The sequence below is a fragment of the Nycticebus coucang genome, chromosome 4 (genome assembly GCF_027406575.1).
Source record: "Nycticebus coucang isolate mNycCou1 chromosome 4, mNycCou1.pri, whole genome shotgun sequence".
NCBI classification, from domain to species: Eukaryota; Metazoa; Chordata; class Mammalia; order Primates; family Lorisidae; genus Nycticebus; species Nycticebus coucang.
The window spans coordinates 2,659,946-2,682,507 of NC_069783.1; the positions used below are offsets into that span (position 1 = coordinate 2,659,946).

Consider the following 22,562-nt stretch of genomic DNA (forward strand, 5'->3'; position numbering starts at 1 on the left):
TGTGTAATGTCTGCAGTACAAGTGTACACAGTGCGTATTGTGTGCAGTGCAGATATGTATGGTGCAGGTGTACATGGTGTATATTGTCTGCAGTGCAGGTGTGCACAGTGTACGATGTGTGCAGTGCATGCGTACATTGTGTGCATTTTGTGCAGTGCAGATATGTATGGTGCAGGTGTGCACGGTGTATAATATGTGCAGTGCAGGTGTACATGGTGTATATTGTGTGCGATGCAGACATGTATGGTGCAGGTGTACACGGTATATATTATGTGCAGTGCAGACACGTATGGTGCAGCTCTGCCTGGTGTACGAAGAGTGCAGTGCAGGTGTACACAGTGTATACTGTGTGCAGTGCAGACCTGTATGGTGCAGCTCTGCCTGATGGACGATGAGTGCAGTGCAGGTGTACAAACTGTATATTTTGTGCAGTGCAGATATGTATGGTGCAGGTGTGTACAATGTGTGGAGTGCAAATGTAAACAGTGTATACTGTGTGCAATGCAGATACGTATGGTGCAGGTTTACACAGTGTATACTGTGTGCAGTGCAGATACGTATGGTGCAGGTGTACACAGTGTATATTGTGTGCAGTGCAGACATGTATGGTGCAGGTGTACACAGTGTATATTATGTGCAGTGCAGACATGTATGGTGCAGCTCTGCCTGGTGTACAATGAGTGCAGTGCAGATGCGCATGGTGTATGACATGTGTGGTGCCGGTGCGTGCCCAGTGAGGATGTGCAGGGCACTAGCAAGAGTGAACTGCTAGTCATGTTTCCCCGGAATGGTCCCACCCCTCATCCTCGTTCCCATGTTTCTGGGGCAGCACCACCCCCGACCTAGCTGCCCGGGCCTCTCCCCTGCCACTGTGTCTGTCCTGCTCCACCTCAACTCCTGAGTGCAGGGTCATGGCTGTCTCATGCCTGATGTGCAGAGGGCTTCTCAGGAGCTACTGGCCAGTGGGGGCTGCACTGGAGTGCTGAGGGTTCCCTCTCCAGCCAGCTCTGAGGAGACTTGGGCCAAAAGCTGAAGAAGAGATAATTGCAGGTTGACACCAGGCCAAGAGCCAGGCCATGAGTGGGTCTCAGACCCATTTATGCTTAAACGTGTCCTTTACGAAACCCCACATACCTGACAGGTTTGGGTGTGTGAGATATGGTAGGGGGGTGTGCAATGTGTGTGCACATGTGTGTACTGTCTCGTGATTTAATTCCAAATAAATTAACAAGCCAATCTGCAGGAGAGGAGTCGCCCTGTGCACATGGACACCCTGTGCTCCAGCATTTTTGGCCTCGCAGCCACTCCATCCTCACAGGGCTGCTCTTTAGTGGGCACAAGCACACAGCTGTTGGAGATCAAAAAGCAGTTCCTGGACGTCTGTCAGAAAGTCTCATCAGTCAGCACATTCATAAGGAGAATAGAGGAAGATTTAGGGCTGGAAAAGGAATCTGTAAAGATGATCAAAATAAATCTACAATTCATTGAGACAATCCATGTTTTACATTATTATGAAAAGATAGTGTTCAGAATTTCTTTTCACAAAATAATGTTGTAAGCAGTTCTATGTACCTTTAATTGCTAAAAAGCAAAGTGAGTTAAGTTTTTAATTCTCACAATTAAGTTTCTGTGTACTCCTAAGCACTCCAAGAATAAACATAATTTCTAGATGACCATCACTTCAAAACTGACCTTTGGTGTGGAGGCAGAAGGTGGGCTGCAGGGGGTGAGCAGCTCGGTGTCAAGCAGAACCACAACGTTCCAAAGCAGCTCAGGCCTTGGCCCAGGCCTCATCCTGAGCAGAAGCCATTGGTTAGCCCTCCTGTCACCCCACAGCGGCTCCCAGAGGACTCTAGCAGACCACACGGAGCCCAAGAGATGGCTGGTAACTACTGGGTGCAGAGAGAGAGCAGGAAGGCCTCACCAGGCTCAGGTCACATCAGCTGCTCCGCACGGGCCGAGCTGCATGTGGCCCCATGGGGTGTACAACATGGCAGCGTGCACACAGCCAGGAAAGGCGGCTCTGATCCTGTGCTGTCATTCTGCCTGACAGGTGAAAAGTGCTTTTTTTGAACCCATTATCGTGGCTGATCCTCACAAAGCCCTAGAAAGAAGATAGAGCTTATTGTTTCCAGGGATCGTTTCCAAAAGATTAAGGTACCCAGGCCTTGAGGTCAGTCCTTGGCCCAAGGTCATAGGTAACTGGCGTGGAGCCCAGCACTTGAGTTTCATGCCCAGGTGTGGCACTTCTTGCAGCCAGTGCCAGGGAGGCCTGTGGCTGGGCACAGGTGCAGCCCACTGGGCAGTAGCCTCTGAGGGTCAGCTATGGGGGTCTCTACAGCCACCCTCAGCCTTCCCGGCTGATTCACAGCTGTAGGCAGATGGTGACCATTTATGTCAGATCCACAGTTTTCTTAGGTCCCAGCTCGCAAACGTGGCTCTGGTCGGATTGTCTGGTCTTTTGACAGGGCCGAAGCAGAGCCATCGCCCACCCGCCTGTCACTGCCACACTGTTCATCATCCATGTTCATCCGATCCCACAGGCAGGCTCCCCAGGGCCAGGTCCCATGGTTCCAGCATGGGCACTAGGCTTACTGCTGCCCGCAGTGGCTCACAGCACCGTGAACATCCCAGGCTGACCCCAACAGAGTTAGGGAGAGGGGCCCTGGGTTGGTGGCCAGAAGCCCTCATTTCCTTGCGCACATTCAAGAGCTGCTCTTTCTTTGCAGCGTCTCTCCAGCTGTGGCGGTCCCGTCTGGGTCGGGTGACATACTCCATGGCCAACTGTCTGCTCCTGATGAAGGTACTTGGGTCTGGGGGGCTCCTGGCTGAGACCGCGGGAAGGTGAGGGTTTCCCCCAGCAGAGGGCCCAGCCGTGTGTCCTGGCCCGTTTTGTGCAGAGCCCATAAATACGCTCTGGAGCTAAATTTACTTCCATTTCTCTTGGAAGAAATTTCAATAGAATGTAGAATTTACATTATCAAATTTAATTGATTAAATGTGGGTTTAATTAAAATCATTGTTTGCCCCGGTTTTGCTCTGAATTTCTTTCCAAAAAGGCGTCCTTTGTTCTCCCTGTCCTTGTGGAGGGCTTTTTCTTTTTTAATTTCAATTTGATTTTATGATTGATGCTTACAGCATCTGAAGACAGGTCTTTCTACACGACCTCCTTCTTAGGACTTTGCCCCAGAGCTTTAAGACCCCCAGGGAAACAGCTCAGAAATCCGGGAGCTGAAGCGAGGTGTCTCATCTGTTTGCAGTGCATTCTCACTGAAGCAGCCACCAGCCCGAGTGGCGGCGTGTTCCGGCTTCTCTCTTTGTTTGAAACGCGCCCTGCACATGGGCATGGCCGCCGCAGGGTGGTGGTGCTTGGCTGGCTGCTGGCACTGAGAGCTGCTGTTTGGAATCAATTAGCAGCAGACACCCCCAGTGGCTCCACATCTTCTGGGCTGTTCTGAGACAGATCATAACTCCTCCCACAGCCACTGTGGAGCTGCCCAAGGTCATTCCTGAGCTCAGTCAGCACAGCAGAGAAGGCGATTCACCAGGCTGAGAGGTGTGCTCCAGGGCTCAGGCTAGCACTGCAGGGCTGCCCTGGAAGTGGCTGTGGCCCTGGGCACCACTCGGCAGGCAGGCATGGGGGTGGATTCACAGCCACAGGCAGGAAGGTGTGCAGCCTGCCCCCGGGGCCCCACCCAATCCCCACGCCTCTGCAAGGTGCAATGCTGGCTACCACAGGACCATGGAATATGCAGTCCATCCCTGGTAGCAAGTGACCTTGATGCTGCCACCCTCATCCACAGTTCGCAGCCTCCCCCTTTAGAATGAGGTTCTAGAGCCAAGACCTGTGAAACGCTCCAGCTCTGACACCCCACTTTCCTCTCTACCACACACTGAGCAAAGGAGGTTACAGGTTTTAGTTATGTGTCTTTGCTCAGAACAGGTTTTCCCCTCTGTGGCCACTGAGACATTGCTTTCAAGGCCAGCTGCCTGCAGTAACTGTGCCATTGTTCTTGCCTTCTCCCCAACTTCTTCCATGGTGCTGGGCCCTCTGAGGAAAGCGAGGAGTAGCCCCTATGAGTCCCTACCCCAGTCACTCGCGGGTAGGAGAAGGCTTCAGCAGTGACCAGCTTCCGTCCCCTCTGCTCCAGAGCAGGCCGTTCTCCCTGTGCCACTGTGGCCAACCCTGACACCCCACCTACTGGCCTGAGCAGTCCACAGTGGCCTCCACCCTCAAGGCTGCTATCAGCTTCACCTGAAGGTCACCAGCTTGCCAGGACATTCTCATGCAAAGAGTTGAACAACAAATTATAAACTCACAAGGCTGATGTTTCATTAATCATGGGTTTAAAACTCTTCAGGGAAGGAAGTTACCTGTTCCACTTGTGGGTTTTTACTTGCTTTTTAAAGACATAATAACAGAAAATTATGGAACAAAAATACTTTTTTTTGTTGGAATAGTTACAGCAGCAGACGCCAAATGTAAGTCTTTACCTATATTATTGGGACTTAATACAGAACATATTATTGTGTTTCAAAAATACTTTTACAATGGATATAATGTAATTTGAAAGTTTAGCTTAACCTTTCATTTTCATTAGTTAAAAAAAAGAGTGAAAAAATTTTGCAATTAAGGCTGATTCAAGCACATGCATTCTGTTGTCATCTAGTGACCGTACTTGGTATTGCAGAAGAATGGTCTTAACACATGGGGCGTCATCGTAATTAAATGATGTCTATGGGTTAACAATGAGTTAGTCAATCAGCCACTTAATTATTTTGAATAACATTACTTCAATGAAATAAATATTAATATGACTTCTTAATGATGAGAAATCTATTCACATAGTACAGCCTCAAATATCTGCATAATTACTATACGGCCCAGTTGCATGTGTCACAAAGCTTTAAAAACTTCACCATTCCCACTCTTAAGTGTCGTTTCCTCTCCATGGGTTGCCCCCACCACAGACCACCCTGTGCACATGTCCCTTGCCTCACGAGCCCCAGTGCACATCTCCCCCAACGTGCACCTCGCACCTGCCTGGTTTCTCCCCTCGTGGAAAGGCGTGTGCAGCTTCACACACCATCCACACTACACAAGTCCTGTCAGGTTGTGGAATGGTTGTGAATCTGGTTTCACAGCCACTGAACAAGTGTGGCTGCAGAAACAAGAGGGTGGAGATTGAGCTGAAATAGGCTAGTCCCTGGAAGCAGGTCGTTTATGTCCTTTTCAAAGTCAAATGTGTGTCATCTGGAGAGTCAGCTGAGCTGCCTCTGAACAGTGGCTTTTAACTATTTCCCTTGAAGGGGCTTTATGTCCTCCGTCCAGTAAGTAAACAATTTAATAACCAACTTGGAGAAGCTCCCCAACACAGTCTTACATCCTCATCTGGTTTATTTGATGAAGGCTCCTTGAAACAGACCAGAATTCATCCCCCCACAGCCAGCTTCTGGCAGCTGTCCTGTCCTGTCTGCCCCAGGGGTTGGCCTTAAGGGAGTGGCTGCCCATCGGCCGCAAGTCCAGCCTTCCCACATGGTCCCAGCCTGTACATTACCCAGAAGTATGGTCCTGGGAGAGAAGCGTTTTTGGGGGGGTTGGGGTTTTTTTTTTGCAATTTTTGGCCTGGGCTGGTTTTGAACCCGCCACCTCTGGCATATGGGGCTGGCGCCCTACTCCTTTGAGCCACAGGCGCCACCTGAGAGCAGAGTTTTAAGATAACCTTCCCCATCAAGGATCATGTTTGGTCTTTTAAACCGGCCCTTTGCTGGATGGGGTCATCTTTCCTGGGCACTGACACAGACTTGCTAAGGCCGTGACACTGCCCATAGCATCTCTTACCAGGAGGGGGCGCCCTGAGCAGGAGCTTTGTTAGGGTGAGGGAGAGAAGCGTGACCCACTGACGCTTCAGGGACAACAAGAAAGCCAAAGTCTGGGCTGGGCGTCGGCTCAGACCTATAATCCCAGCATTCTGGGGGGCCCAGGTGGGTGGATGGCCTGAGCTCAGGAGTTGGAGACCAGCCTGAGCAAGAGTGTGCCAACTACATGGAAGGCTAAGGCAAGAGAATCACTTGAGCCCAAGAGTTGGAGGTTGCTGTGAGCTGTGATGCCATAGCACTCTACCAAGGGGGACAGAGTGAGACTGTGTCTCAAAAGAAAGAAAGAAAACCAAAGTCTGCCTTTGGTTCCCTTGAAACAAGCAAGGGGTGTGCATTGGATTTGAGCAGACAGTCTCTGCGTGGTGACGCCACTCCATCTGAAATTGGGGCTGCCACCCTCAACTTCCCCAAACCAGACCCAGCCCTAAGCAGGCAGCAGCAGCCTCAGCTTCCCCAAGAGCCCAGGTGTGCACACACTTGCCCACACATTCACACACTAGAAGGTCAGCCCCACCGTCACTGACCGGAGCAAGAAGGTGTGGAAAAGGACACCGAGGCATGTGCTGTCTGACTCCTGGCATCTGGCCGTGAAGGATGTTAGTTTTAACGAGCTGTGCTCGAAGGTTCCAGAATGGAGGGAGTCTTTACATTGGGTCCTGCTGAACTGGAGTCTTGTCATCTTTCTCTGTAACATCCCAATTAGCAAACCAGTGACTCTGGTCCCAGTTTGGAGGACATTGAAAATGTGGAAGAATAAAGAAATAAAGGTACCTTCCAGGGTTTTACTGACTAGTCAGGAGAAAACCCCACTGGGAGCCCTGCTTATTGCTGCCCGCGTGCTGTGACCCAGTACCAGGGAGGTACTGGGCATGGCGCCTGGCTCTCCAGACTTGCTTGGCAACTATTAGTGGTGAGCATGTCACGTCATACTAAAAAGGATACCAGTTTCTTAGAAGCTGGAGACAAGCTGACCACTGTGTTCCTCCTGCCTTTGGCAAGACCTTTCTCTGAAATCAGTGTCCTCACACTTGGAAAATATGACTGGGTCTATCCCCACGTGTTGTCTGGAGGCTCATACAATTGGTATCAGCCACCCGCCCACAACAACAGAGGTAGAATGAAATGGTGGCCACCGGGCCTCACCCTTCAAGAGGGACTGTGGGGTGGCATGGAGCTGCCACCTAGACCAGAAGCCCCATAACCCTCTGGGACAGGCAGAATGTCACCCACTTGGGTCACAGGTCGAGAACCGTACTCTGGTGTCTAGTTTTCCCCTGGGTCAGAGGTCAGTGTGTCCTCTGTCCACGTACCGGTCTGTGTACATGTGCTCTTCTGAATGTGCAAACCCCAGAGATTGTCGAGCTCTAAACGTGTCCCCGGTTCCCCTAGGACTACGTGCTTGCCGTGGAGGCTTACCGCTCAGTCGCCAGCCACCTCCCAGAGCAGGAGCCGCAGCTGCTCAGCGGCATCGGCCGAATCTCCCTGCAGGTACCTGTGCTGGGAACACCGGGGCGTGGTGGGAGCAGAGGGCTTAGCCTCAGAGTGCTCTGCTCAGGCCGGTGATCATTTAGTTTTAATTATGTAAATAATGCAAAATGGTGCAGAAAATATTCCAGATTAAATTCATGGGCGTAAGAGAAGGTCTGGCCCTCGCAGGGGTCTGGCGTGACGTGTCAAATCCTGACACCTTTGTACCAGCTGCTGCGTATGAGTGCACACAGATTGTTGTGGGAGGTTCGCTGACATGAATGACCATGGACACACCCTGTTGCAATTGGAAAATAGTGACTAGAACGTGATGAGTTCTACCTAGCTGATAATACTGTGCTGGAAAGAGCCCCCAAGCTGAGGGAAGTCAGGCTGAAAGTGGCCTCAGCAATGCAGAAAGCTGGGACGGGGCTCTCTCCGCCAAAAAGGTCCCCAGGAGTGGTGAGTCCCTGCCTCACCTGTCAGTCCCACCCTTGCAGGCCCAGCACAAAGCAACCCCCACCCTTCCCTCCAGCTGGAGGAACAGCTTCTGAGGTCAGGTCCCAAACATGAGCAGGGAAGGCAGGAGCGAGATGGGGCAGCTGAGTGGGGAGGGAAGGGAGTGCACCCCGCCGGCCACGAGGCGGGTGCTGAGTTGCTTCACCTCCCAGATACTGTACAGGCCAGCAAACTAGGTCTCCCCATGGTTAAGTGAGGATGGGACTGGAGAAGGACAAGTGTGACCTCGGGACACGTGGGGACTCCTGTCGTAGAGCATAGTGGGATGGTCTATTGTGTGCCCGGGAGCTGACCGGCCTTGGGCTCTCCCTGTGTGACAGGGCCGGACACCAAGCCATGAGCATCGCCTCCTTGTCTGTACACAGAATCCCCACAGAAACCCTTGTCACCTGCGAGAGGAGGCAGCTGCGTGGCTGGGAGCCTATGAGTATCTGGGACAAGCCACCAGTGCCTCGGTCTCTGTATTGAGCGGCACCCTGTGTCTGCTCAGGTTCCTCACACCCGGAGAGGGCTCAGAAACCTCACTTCAGGCCAAATTTGCAGGTAGAGAAGTAGATGCTGGAACCCGTGTAGGCATCCCGCATGGCGCCATTCCTCCTCTCCCAGCGGGAGTGCTGGCCTGCCCACGCCAAGGACACAGCAGGAAGGCCGGAATCCCTGGGGGACGAGGAGAATTGGCTGCAAGGGATGCTGTTCAAGTTCACTGTTCTCAGACCAGGGAAGGCGACAGCCAGAGCCGTGCCTGGTTGGGGACTTTCACTGAGAGAAAGTGGGATGAAAGACGGAAGCAGAGGGTGGCCTGAGCCGCTGAAGGTCCAAACGAATGACCACCTGGTCTTTATCTCTAGGACACCACCCCATGGCCGCTGGTCAGCTTCTCAGGCAACCTCTCTCCATTGCCTGCTAGAAAATTTAGCCACTGACAATTCTTGTTTCAGACTGGTCAGTGTGCTACCTGAAAATCCCAGGTCGGAACAGAATGAAGCAAGGAGGTTTTACCCTCGAAGTCATAACCATTTGGGGGGTTGAGGTCCATGACCAGCATAATCAGCACACAGGGCCATCTACCCCATAGCCCACCAGGCCTCCCCCATCTGTCCCAGCCAGAAACCATCCTCAGAGCATCACTCGTATCCCAGCCCTGAGCTGTGCTCCTCAGCTCTCAACTCCAGGTGGGCTGCGGAGGCACAACCCAGTGAGCGCGTGCAGCCCTGACCCTTGCTCCTGCCACACACGCAGCAGCCCTCAGCCTTCCTGAATTGTGGCTGCACCTGTCGGGCCCACGACCTTTCAGGTGAGCCTGCTCCTGCAGCCTGCATTCTGCCTCCAAACCAGGTCCTAACTAATGTTCTCCCACCTCCTATTCCCAGCCCGCCCACCAAGCAGTTGCTTTGCTGATGCCTAGACAAACCCACATGTGGTGGCTTCCTGCTGCTCAGAGCTTCTCTCTCTGCCTCTGCCTCCTCTGCCATTTCCAGGGCTTGGTGAAAGCCCCCTTAATATCCCCTGTCCCTGGAGTCCCTCTCCTCTGCCTCTTCCTGGGCACCCACTGGGGTGAGTGTGCACAGGGCCCAGGAGCTGGGGTTTGCCGTAGGACAGAGCCCAGCCCTGGCTCGGCCCTCGGACACTGTGGCCCTGAGAGGCCATGTCACCTTGCACCTTGCATCAGGTCTGCCCACACGTGGCTGTGGTCATCGCCTGTGGAAGGTGACTGTGGAGGTTAAGTGAGCTACTATTTGTGAAACACTTTGTGCCCTGCCTGGGATATAAAGGACACACAGAAGACAAGGTTTAGGAAGGAAGTGTGTTTCACTCCTGTGTCCACGCAGATGTAAGTGTAAGGCCTCCAGGCCACTGAGGGGCTGAGAGGCAGAGGTCAGGATTGCCTCCCAAACCCTGGCCATAATCTGGGTGCTCCGCCCCACAGAGCAGCACCAGAGCACACTGAGGGCCGTGAGCCTCCCAGCCAGACAGCAGGAAGGAACAAAGGAACATCCGTAGTCACATGTCTGGAAAAACAAAGCATGCCTGTCAGCACAGAGCAGCCTGGCACGCACCTGCAGCACCCCTCGGTACAGACAGACGGGCTAGGGTGGGGTGGGGTTAGATGCGAAAGGAAACTCCTGAATGAAACATAGGCGGGGCCGGCGTCACTCAGTTTAGAAACACAAACGGAGCGAACACACAGACACGACCCAAAGCCTTGCTCTGGAAGCCACAGGCGCAGGAGAACGCTCTAAACTCACAGGCTGCGTCAGGCATGGCTGGGGTCTTAAGAGAAAAGCCCTCAAATGAGTCCCTTTTGAGAAACAAGTCTGCTGCTCCCTTGGCACCTACTGGCAGACCCCATGCCTCTGCAGCCTCTAGAGAGCTCGGTTTGGGCCACTCGGAAACGAGGCACTGGACCTGTCCAAAAGCAAAAAGGTAAACTTCGTAAGAAATTTAGTATATCAGTAATCATGTCAAATGATAACGTAATAGTTAAGGTGCTGACCGGGCGTGGTGGATCCTGCCTGTAATCCCAGCACTCTGGGAGGGCAAGGTCGGTGGATTGCTTGAGTGCAGGAGTTTGAAACCAGTCTGAGCAAAAGCGAGACCCATTTCTACTAAAAATAGAAAAAGTAGCCAGGTGTTGTAGTAGATGCCTGTAATCCCAGCTGCTGGAGAGGCTGAGGTAGGAGGATTGCTCGAACCCAGGGGTTTGAGGTTGCTGTGAGCTAAGCTGACTGACACCACAGCACTCCACCCAAAGTGATGGAGGGAGACTCCTGTCACAAAAATAAAAAAAGAAAAAAAAAAGAACACTGAAGAGCAAACACTAATCAAAAAACAAAGAAATAGTATTTTCCATTTTAATTCTAAAGAGTGAAAATAGAGGAAACAACTTCACTAAAACAAAATATGCAGAAGCCTGTGGGAAAAAATATGATATAAAGGAACTACGGTAACTCTGGAGGTAAAACAAGCCAGACAGAGGTAAAGAGAATGAAGGACTGCAAGTTTCTGGAAAGTTCCACACAGGGTTACAACGCTGTCTCTACACTTTCTCATTGTGTTTCACATTTCGCATCAAATTTGTTTTTAAGGTACTTCCAAAATAGTTTGTGAACTAAAAATAGGAGACTCACTTCTCACACCAACAATTACTGTACTATAAAAGAAGATAGATCAGATTGCCTCGCTTCATATTAAGTCTCCTAGGAACAGACTTTTCAATTTTAATATTTCAAAATGTATTTTACTTTTGAATAGCTGTCCTCATTCTTTCCAAGAAATGCGTAACGTAATTCTGGGTACTGAGCAGAGGGTCGCCTGTCCAGTTTGTGTGCTAGTCACATGACAGTGGCAACGCCCTTACTCAAATGTACAATACATTAAAGAATTTTACCTTAGGTTTATACCGAGGTATGAGAGAATGAGTTCATTTCTCACCTTTGCAAGACCCAGAGGCATAATTGTCTTATGCCCACATTCCCTGCCAACCACCAGTGAGCCTCAAACCATCCTCTGCGTGTTTAAAACTCGGTGCCTGACCTGACCTCTCTCGCCCTACACCACACCAGCCCTGTTAGGGCTTCTGTCTCCTCTAAGAAAGGAATGGGATGGCGGTTAGAAGGAGAGACAGCAGGCAGAATAGGAATCTCCGCTTCTAAAGGGAAATCTGGGTTACAGATGAGATTGGAGACTATATTCCAGGGGAGTTTCTCATGTAATCTAAGGAAGCACAGAAGAGGAGATCCTCAACACCAGCATTTTATCCACGCTTTCAAACGTCCGTCACTCTGATGTAGACTCAGCCCCCCCGAATCTTTTGACTTGGGTCTTAGAGGGTTTTCTTTCTTTCTTTTAAATTATTTTTTATTAAATCATAACTTTGTACATTGATGCATTAATAGGATTCAGGGTACTGCTTCGATATACAATGTGAAATGTTTGCATTGAACTAAGTAACACATCCATCACAATTATACTCATTTCTTAATAGTTTTGAAATGTACCCTTGCATCATGCACGTTAGGTGAGGTCTCCCCAAATAATCTCCCTCCTCCTATATTCCCCCTCCCTTCCCCCCTCTCTACCCTCTTCCCTCCTACTTTCTGGACTATAGTTATGTTTTCCCATTCATATGATTGTGTAGGTGGTTATATATTGATTTCATAGTAGTACTGAGTACATTGGATACTTTTTTTTCCATTCTTGAGACACTTTACTAAGAAGAATATGTTCCAGCTCCATCCAGGTAAACATAAAAGATGTGACGTCTCCATCTTTTTATGGCTGCATAGTATTCCATGGTGTACATATACCAATTTGTTAATCCATTCATGTGTCGATGCGCACTTGGGCTGTTTCCATGTCTTGGCAATTATGAGTTGGGCTGCAATAAACATTCTGGTGCAAATGTCTTTGTTGTAAAATAATTTTTGATCATCTAAGTATATACCTAGTAGAGGAATTGCAGGATTGAATGGTGTGTCTACTTTTAGTTCCTTGAGTGTTCTCCAAATTTCTTCCCAAAAAGGTCCTATTAGCTTGCATTCCCACTAGCAGTGTAGAAGTGTTCCCTTCTCTCCACATCCACGTCAACATCTCTGGTCTTGGGATTTTGTGATGTGGGCTAATCTTACTGGAGTTAGATGATATCTCAAAGTGGTTTTGATTTGCATTTCTCTGATGATTAAGGATGACGAGCATTTTTTCATGTGCTTGTAGGCCATGCACCTGTCTTCATCAGAGAAGTTTCTGTTCAAGTCTCTTGCCCATGTAGAAATGGGATTATTTATTCTTTTCTTATCAATTAGTTTGAGTTCTCTGTAGATTCTACTTATCAGACCTCTGTTGGGTAGCATAACCTGCAAAAATCTTCTCCCATTCTGAAGGTTGTCTGTTTGCTTTACTTACTGTGCTCTTGGCTGTGCAAAAGCTTTTTAGTTTGATCAGATCCCAGTAATGTATTTTTGGTGTTGCTTCAATTGCCTGGGGAGTCCTCCTCATAAAATATTCTCCCAGGCCAATTTCTTCAAGTGTTTTCCCTGCTCTCTCTTCTACTATTTCTATAGTTTCATGTCTTAAGTTTAAATCTTTTATCCAGTGAGAATCAATTTTTGTTAATGGTGAAAGGTGGGGGTCCAGTTTCAGTCTTCTACAGGTCACCAGCCAGTTCACCCAGCACCATTTGTTAAATAGGGAGTCTTTCCCCCCACTGAATATTTTTGATAGGCTTGTTGAAGATCAAATGGTGATGATAAGTAGCGGGGTTCATCTCTTGGTTCTCTATTCTGTTCCATAAATCTACCACTCTGTTTTTGTGCCAGTACCATGCTGTTTTGATCACTATAGATTTATAGTATAGCCTGAAGTCTGATAATGTGATTCCTCTTGATTTATTCTTATTTCTGAGTAATGTATTTGCTATTCGAGGTTTTTTTCTGATTCCATATAAAATGGAATACTATTTTTTCAAGTTCTTTAAAGTATGACAATGGTGCTTTAATAGGGATTGCATTAAATCTGTATATTGCTTTGGGTAGTATGGATATTTTAACAATGTTGATTCTTCCCAGCCATGAGCATGGTATGTTTTTCCATTTGTTAATATTGTCAGCTATTTCTTTTCTCAGAGTTTCATAGTTCTCCTTACAGAGACTTTAACATTCTTTGTTAGATAAATTCCCAGATACTTCATTTCCTTTGGCACTATTGTAAAAGGAATAGAGTTCTTGATTGTTTTCTCAGCTTGACTATTGTTGATGTATATAAAAGCTACTGACTTGTAAGTATTGATTTTGTATCCTTGAGACACTGCTGTATTCCTTGATCACTTCTAAGAGTTTTGAAGTTGAGTCCCTGGGATTTTCCAAGTATAGGGTCATATCATCAGCAAAGAGTGAGAGTTTGATCTCCTCTGACCCTATTTGGATACCCTTGATCACCTTCTCTTGCCTGATTGCCATGGCTAAGACTTCCATTACTGTGTTGAATAGCAGTGAAGACAGTGGGCATCCTTGCCTCGTTCCTGATCTGAGTGGAAATGTTTTCAATTTTACACCATTCAATATGATATTGGCTGTGGGTTTGCTGTAGATGGCCTCTATCAGTTTAAGAAATGTCCCTTCTATGCCTGTTTTCTTAAGAATTCTGATCATGCAAGGATGCTGTATATTATCAAAGGCTTTTTCTGCATCAATTGAGAGAATCATATGGTTTTTGTTTTTTATTTTATTGATGTGATGTATTATATTTATAGATTTGTGTATGTTGAACTAACCCTGTAACCCTGGAATAAAGCCAACTTGATCATGGTGTATAATTTTTTTGATGTGTTGTTGAATTCTGTTTCTTAAGATCTTATTAAGTATTTTTGCATTGATATTCACTAATGATACTGGTCTATAATTTTCTTTCTTTCTTGGATCCTTTCCCGGTTTGGGGGTCAGGGTGATATTTGCTTCACAGAATGTGTTGGGAAGTATTCCATCTTTTTCTATGCTTTGGAAAAGGTTGTATAATATAGGTACTAGTTCCTCTTGAAAGGTTTGATAGAATTCAAATGTGAAGCCATCTGGTCCTGGACTTTTCTTTTTAGGGAGATTTCGTATTGTTGATGCTATTTCAGTGGTTGATACAAGTCTAGACAAGATTTCTAATTCTTTTTGGTTGAGTCTAGGAAGGTGGCATGCTTCCAGGGATTGGTCCATTTCCTTCAGATTTTCATATTTCTGGGAATGGAGATTTTTGTAGTAATCATTAGGATTATTTGAATTTCTGAGGTGTCTGTTGTTTCTCCTTTATTGTTTCTGATAGACAATATTAGAGATTTTACTTTTCTGTTTCTGGTTAGGTTGGCCAAAGGTTTATCAATTTTGTTAATCTTTCCAAAAAAACAACTTTTTGTTTCGTTGATCTTCTGAATGATTCTTTTGTTTTCAATTTCATTTAATTCTGCCCTAATTTTGGTTATTTCCTTTCTTCTGCAGGGTTTGGAGTTGGAATGTTCTTCCTTTTCCAGTTCCTTGAGATGATCCATTAAGTAGTTGGCTTCCTCTCTTTCTGTTTTCTTGAGTAAGGCTTCCAATGCTATAAATTTCCCTCTTAGTACTGCCTTTGCAGTATCCCACAGGTTTTGATAATTTGTGTCTTCGTTATCGTTTGGTTCCAAAAATTTGGTGATTTCCTTCTTACTCTTGTCTTTGACCCAGCTATCATTCATCGTAAGATTATTTAGCTTCCATGACTTTGTTTAAGTATGAAGATTCCCATTGCTGTTGAGTTCAACATTTATTCTGTGGTGGTCTGAGAAGATACAAGGAATAATTTCTACACTTTTAAATTTGCTGAGCTTAGACTTGTGTCCTAGGATATGATCTATTTTGGAGGATGACCCATGAGCTGATGAGAAGAATGTATATTCAGTTTTATTAGGGTGAAATAATCTGTAGAGGTCTGTAAAGTCCATTTGTTCTAGGGTCAGGTTTAAGTCTAATATTTCTTTGTTTAGTTTCTTCTAGGATGATCTATCCAAAACTGTCAAAGGGGTGTTAAAATCTCCAACTATTATAATGCAGGAAGATATTAAGTTGTGTATATCCCTTAGGGTCTGCTTTATGAGTTGAGGAGCATTCTGGTAGGGTGCATAAATGTTAATTATCGAAATCTCTTCATGTTGGGTGTTTCCCTTGATGAATATGTAGTGACCTTCCTTATTTTTCTTTATCTTTGTTGATTTAAAGCCAATTGTATCTGCTACTAAAATTGCAACCCCTACTTTTTTCTGGTTTCCATTTGCCTGTATTATACAAGTCCATCCCTTCACGCTGAGTCTATTTTTATCCTTTAAGGTAAAGCAAGATTCTTGTATGCAGCAGATATCTGGTCTGAGTTTATGTATCCAGTAAGCCAGCCTGTGCCTCTTTAGAGGACAATCTAAACCATTCACATTACTTGAGAGAATTGATAAGCCTGCTTGTATTTTGGGTGTCATGATTATCAGATGTCCAGTGGACATTTTTAGTCCTTTCACCACTGTGGAAGTTGAGTTTTGTTCAAAAATTTGTGTGTGAGTTTACTTTGATGGTAGAGCATTGTGCTGGTCAATGTGGAGACTAGGTCTGAGAATATCCTGGAGAGGTGATTTAGTTATGGCATATTTCTTTTTTTATTTTTTATTTTTTATTTTATTTATTTATTTTTTTTTTGTAGAGACAGAGTCTCACTGTACCGCCCTCGGGTAGAGTGCCGTGGCATCACACAGCTCACAGCAACCTCTAACTCTTGGGCTTAAGCGATTCTCTTGCCTCAGCCTCCCGAGCAGCTGGGACTACAGGCGCCTGAGTTATGGCATATTTCTTCAACATGTCTATGTCATTAAAATATTTGATTTCTCCATCACAAATGAAACTCGGTTTAGCTAGATAGAGGATCCTGGGCTAAAAGTTGTTTTGTTTTAGGATACTGAAGGTTGATGACCATCTTCTTCTAGCTTGAAATGTTTGGCTGAGAGATCTGCAGTTATTCTGGTATTTCTCCCTTTGTGGGTGATGCTTTTCTTACATTTGGCTGTTTGCAGAATTTTCTCCTTCGTCTTAACTTTGGCAAAGTTAATCACAATGTGTCTAGGAGATGCTTTATTTGGATTGAGTTTTGCTGGGGTTCTGAAACTGTTATCTGAAGTTCTGTATCTCTTACAATGCCTGGGAAATTCTCCTCCAAAATCTCTTGGAGTAGAGCATCTGTACCTTTAGGATCATCCTCTTCTCTTCCTCATCCCTATAAGATGAATGTTAGATCTTTTAGAGTGATCCCACAACTCTCTCAGGGAATGATCAGTTTTTGCTCTCCATTTGTCTGCCTCTTTGAGTGTTTGGGAATGTTCAAAAGCTTTGTCTTCAGTTTCAGAGATCCTTTCTTCTGCCTGGTCAACTCTATTACTGAAGGAGTCTACTGTATTTTGGAGCTCCTCAACTAACTTTTTTGTTTCCTTGAGCTAGCTCTTTTCTTATGTCCCTATCTTTGGTGACTTGGGCTTTGAATTCATTAATTTCTTGAGACAACTTTAGAACTACTCTTTGGAATTCAGTTTCTATCTTTTCTTCCATGCTATTTATCATATTTTCAATCCATATTCTGAATTCTATTTCTGACATTGCTGCCATGTGTCTGTGCATGGCATCTTCAGTTGTGTCTCCTTTGTCATTTCTTGGGGTGGGGGGTTGATCTACTCTGGTGATTCATGTTGCCAGAGTTCTTCTGTTGGGTCCGCACTATGTTTGTTTTCCACTGTTTGGTTATTAGAACTGGTAGGGTGAGATTGAATTGGGGTTCCCAGGTAGTAGAGAGAGCCCTTACTAAAGCACTAGGCTTTGTAATTGTGGCTTATCTCCTTACAAAGGCCCCTTTCAGAGTTTTAGCTGGAGACTCTGAGGACCTACTTAGTGAGATGGCAAAGCTAGCTCTGTTTTGATATCAGCCAACCTCTACCCTATCCTAAGAAACCACAGTATTAGGTTTAAATCTCGACTGTGATGAAATACAAACAGCTGCAGCGCCCAGCCCCCACCCTTCAGTTCTTTTCCTCTACAGAACTTCAAAGGTCAACCTCAGAACGTCCCCGAGTGGATAGCCCCAGACACGGGTTCCAACCAAATTGTTTCAGGCAGTGCAAACCCTGCCCAACAGAGAGGGATTCAAGGATCTCCAACAGCACAATTGGAGCCAGGGATCCACACTCCCACCCGCCAGACTCAGTCCACACTGTTGTCCTCTTCTCTGCTCACAGAGCCTACTGGGGCCAGGAGCAACGCCCCCGCCCACTGGTCTCAGTCCACAGCTTGCCACACCAGTTGGAGTCAGGAGACAGTGCCCCCACCTGGCAGTCTTAGTCCACTGCCTGGCAAGCCTCTGTTCACAGGCTCTGTTGGAGTCAGGGCACCGGGCCCTGCCCTCAGGCCTCAGTCCACTCAGAGCTAACTTCTGCTCACCAGCCCTCTGGAGAGAGTTGATCATGCCCTAACCTTCAGGTCTTGGTTCACACCCAGTAAGCCACTGCTCGAGGGTTCTGTTGGAATCAAGGGACCATGCCCTTGCTCTCAGGTCTCAGTGCATGCCTAGTAAGCCTCTGCTCACAGGCCCAGCAGGGGCTGGCTGGGGACCAGCCCTGTCTGCTGAACTCAGTCCACATGGACGGGGCAACCACTCTCCCGCCTGTGGCTGCCGTCAGAGGTCTTTTGTTCCCTGCTCATTCTCAGCCTGCGGCAGGCCCCTGCTTGGGAGAGGGGTCTCCTGTCCTCTAGTTGTTAGGCTTTGTACCTGTGATTTGTTTTCTTGGATGCTCTTCCTTGTAGTTACAGCTTGCTGAACTTCTTTCTTGGCTCAATTCCCTATCTTTGGCTACATAGAGTCCAATTCCATCCAGTTTTTCTTCCTCTGATCAACATCCTCTGCCAAGGGGTCTACCAGTCGGCCATCTTCCCAGAATTCGTCTTAGAGGGTTTTCATTCATCCCAAGAAAGCAGCTTTGTCCTAATGTGAACATCCAGGGACAGATGCAGACCAGGGACTCCTGGCCTGGCCAGGACAGCTGGGAGCCCATGGCCAGCTGAATCCATGGCTGGCTCCACCTGCCCTCAGGTCCGGGTCCTTGGTGCCCTGGACCAAAGTTGAGAGCCAGACGAAGAGCAGGCATGAGAAAGTGTCAGTGGTAGCAGGGGTGACAGCCGTCCAGGGACACCCAGCCGCCCACGGTGGGAAGATGAGAGGAGCACAACTCGGGGAGGAGCAGAGCAGACTTTGCGTGGGGAGAGCCGTGCTGTGATTTCCCAGTGGCCATGTGCAGAGGAAGACGCGGGAAGTAGAGGGGAGCACGCCGGGTGCTGGCAGGCAGGGCGGGTGGGACTGCAGTAATGCTGCCAGTGCATTGGCCGTCCGTGCTTGTGTGTGTCAGAGCTCATCAGACTGCACACTCGGCAGTCATACCCCAGTGACACGTTCTATAGAAGGAGAAAGCCACCTTCCAGCATGACAGCCTGAGGCACCTCACCCACCCACACCCGTTTGCGCCCAGACTGTCACCTCGCTCCACTCCAGCCAGAGCAAGGTCTGAGGTCTGGGGCTGTGCCCCAGGGAAGGACTGAGCCTCACCCTCTCCCAGGGGGATACAGAGGGGAGGGGTTCCCTCCACCCAGCCCTCCTGGTGGGATGGGGGTGTTCCACTTTGGGCACAGGTGCCAGTGGATTGGCCCATCACCCCACACAGCCTGGGATGAGGTGGTTCCCACCTGGAGGGGGCCTGGGCTGTGGGCTCCCCTCACACTCTGAAGCGGGGTCTCAGGTAGAATCCTACCTTGTCCCCCACCCCAGCCCCAGAACTCAGAGAGTTTGCCTGGAGGAGAAACAGCCTGGAAACGGGCCTGTGCTGTCCTGCAGAGGAGCTAACCTTGCCCACAGTGGGGTGGGGGAACGGCTAGCAGGAGGGCACTCCCAGGGACAGCACAGGCGGTAGCTAAAGGCAGCTGGGAGCTGGTTAGAGGCACAGCTAAACCCTGTGCAGTGGCCCTGTAGTCTCAGCCTCTTGGAGGCTGAGGCAGGAGGATCACTCGTGCCAGGCTAGTACCCCTGCATGCCAGCAAGTACAGAGCAAGACTTTGTCTCTAGAAAAGAAAGATACAGCTAAGGGGAGGAACCAAAGAATGAGCTGACCAGGAGAAGCCTTCCTAGGGATGGGACAGGCATCACGCCCAACCCCAGAAACTTCACACAAGGACTCGCAGTTCAAGTTCAAGAGTCCACAGAGCACTTTGTGTCCCAGGACGTCACTGCCAGCAGCAAAGCAGCCAGTTCTAGTGAGTCTGCTGGCTGGGGAAAGTGTGGGAAAGAGCCCCCGCCATCCCATCCCATCGTGGTCCTGGACATGACACCAGGGAAAAACATGAGCAGGACTCCACCACAACATAAAACTCCATGCTTCAGAGGACACCATGAAGAAAAGTGAAAAGGTGGCCACTAAGTGGAGAGTGTTCACATGTCCTGTATCTGAGCAGAGACCCGCACCCCAAAGCAGAGGACTACCCTCTGAGAAGAACGTGCCTATGACTCTTGTTAACAAAGGGAGACCTTAGTCACGGGACACTGCTCTGGGCTCTTTCCAGGGAGACTCCAGGAGGACACGGTCCAGGAACAGTACTGGTCAGTGCTAGGGAAGGGGTCCTGGCCCAGCCAACATGATGGGATCCTGCTGGAGGCTGGCCCGGGGAACGGGACATCCCCGTGCAAATCCAGGGGTGGGGCTATCACTAAACTGATGGCTGGATTCTCGCTCCAGCTGGATTTCACAGGGACAGAGCAGGAAGCCCAGGTCGGCCTATAGGTGCCTGACTGTGCTCAGAGGAGAGTTATCATCACAACTTAGCTGTGAAATGTCAGGTGAAGCCTTGAAGGAATAGTCACGTCTGAGGGCGGGCAGGGCGGCTCTGGCCGCAGGGCATCTCCATAGGGCAGGGCGGCTCTGCAGGCAGGGTGGCTCCACAGGGCAGGGCAGGGCGGCTCCGCAGGACAGGGTTGCTCTGCAGGGCAGGGTCGCTCCGCAGGGCAGGGTCACTCCGCAGGGCAGGGCTGCTCAGCAGGGCAAGGTCGCTCTGCAGGGCAGGGTGGGCAGGGCAGCTCTGCAGTGCAAGGTCTTACCGATGGCGTTTGTAGCTGCCTGGTTCCCAGTGAGACCTAGCGTTCTGCCGAGCAGGCAAGAGAGGTGTCAGAAGAAAGGACAGTGCTACCTCAGACCTGCCTCCGACCAGGTGTCATGTGTGGTGGGAGGTGGGCTTGGGGAAGGGAACTCCCAGAAGAGAAAGGTGAAAGAGACTAGGACTTTGTGAAATAGATCACATCTTTCTTCTTTGATTATTTTATGTGCGTTAATCTGGAGGAATTTGTTCATTTAGAATTTACCAAATATGAGAATGTTTTATATACAAACTCAAAAATTTGAACTACATGAGTTTTCTGTATTGACTTCAGACCTGTGCCTCTGTAATTAACGTTTAGCAGTGGTACACATGAGGAGAACTGGGATTTTAGCTGCCTGTACATGTAGGGCAGCAGCCTGCTGGGGCTGTCAGCACCTCTGCACTGTCTTGGGTGTGCTCTGAGTCATCTGGCGCCCACATCACAGAGGACTCATCTTCTCCAGACTCTGCATCAAGCAGCTCACAGCTTCAGAATATAGAGTATTTGGTGCTGGGAGCATTTTTAAATGGCCATAGCCAGTGGTTCTCAACCTTCCTAATGCCATGGCATCACAGCTCACAGCAACCTCAAAGTCTTGGGCTTAAGCGATTCTCTTGCCTCCGCCTCCCAAGTAGCTGGGACTACAGGTGCCCGCTACAATGCCCAGCTATTTTTTTGTTGTTGCAATTGTCCTTGTTGTTTAGCAGGCCCGGGCAGGGTTTGAACCTGCCAGCCTCAGTGTATGTGGTCAGTGCCCTACCCACTGAGCCACAGGCTCCACCCCTATTGTGTGTTTTTTAAATAGTATTTTACAGACTTATTTTGTCACTATACTACAATAGTTATAATTACCTTTTTATATTGCTTTATTTTTTCAGCTGCTTCTAACTTTTAGAATAGGTTGGACTTTTTAAATACTAATTATGTTTTAATAATTACGAAGATAGGAACTTTCAAATCATCAGGTGATAAGTGGGTGGCAAAAATATACCAAAATTACTATTATCTTTCACAAAATATTGTTTCCATAGAAGTCCCCTGTTGACCTATTTGTCCTCATGGGATGGGGTCAGTGTGTAGTCTGGGAATTGGGCAGACCTGGGTTTTGAGACCTAGGGGTTTGATGTCTGCTGTGTGACCTGCAAAAATCACCAACCCCCCAGAGCCTCACTTCTCACCCAGAAAATGAAGCCAGTAATCAGGTCTGGGTCATGGCCTGTCACGAGATTCAGATGGGCTGTACGTGTTTGAGGCACTCAGCACAGTTCCCAGGGCATATTAGGACTTTATCATTATTCAATCTTGATTGTTAGCTGTAATAATCTCTGGGTCAATATGAGACATTGTCCTGTTAAGCAGGATTTTAATTAATATGAACATAATGCCAGAAACTCCCACGTTCAAGCTGAGGGCCGTGCTGTGGAGCCCACACTGACTTCGGTTTCTTTTTGTCCAATTACTGAGGTCTGTAGTCAGCGCTTTCGACCACTGCAGACTGCAACAGGAGGCAGGCGGTGGAGAAGTGCTGTCCACTTCCAGTTTGTGTTTCTTTTTTGGTTTGTTTTTCTTCTTCCTAATGTGATGTTTTCTTCTGCGGGACAGTGTCATCTTACAACCCTACCAGGTCACTGTCCACTGCTCGGGAGGAAGCCAGGACTCTGACACAGCAGGGTTACAGTGGAGAAAATTTAATGTCTCAGGCGCCCTGTGAGGAGGTGGGAGGAAGTTCTCAAATCTGTCGCCCTGAGAATTTGGGAGAAAGGATTTTTAAAGATAGTTTAAAAGGCAGAAGGTTAGGGAATCAGATCTGCTACTGGGAAGCAGAAGCTGTGTTCTCGTTGCTAAGGCAGTTCCCAGGTCACAAGACCAGTTGAGTGCATTCCTTGGGCCACTGGTCTGGTTGGGTCAGTTGGTCCAACAGAATGCAGAGCCTAGAGCAGTGATTCTTAACCACTGTGCTGCGGCACACTCGTGTGGCGTGA

The 22,562-nt window shown here is 48.3% G+C and overlaps 1 protein-coding gene across 3 annotated transcripts in view; it reads left to right on the forward strand.

Moving 5' to 3' along the window:
* TRAPPC12 (trafficking protein particle complex subunit 12) overlaps positions 1-22,562 on the forward strand; it is a 108,464-nt gene that overhangs the window by 79,679 nt on the left and 6,223 nt on the right. For 2 of the 3 annotated variants that reach the window (XM_053587106.1, XM_053587107.1), the window contains exons 8-9: positions 2,730-2,803; positions 7,270-7,368. In XM_053587106.1, coding sequence (XP_053443081.1) covers positions 2,730-2,803; positions 7,270-7,368 — 173 coding nt within the window. The other variant, XM_053587108.1, reaches the window with a different exon arrangement.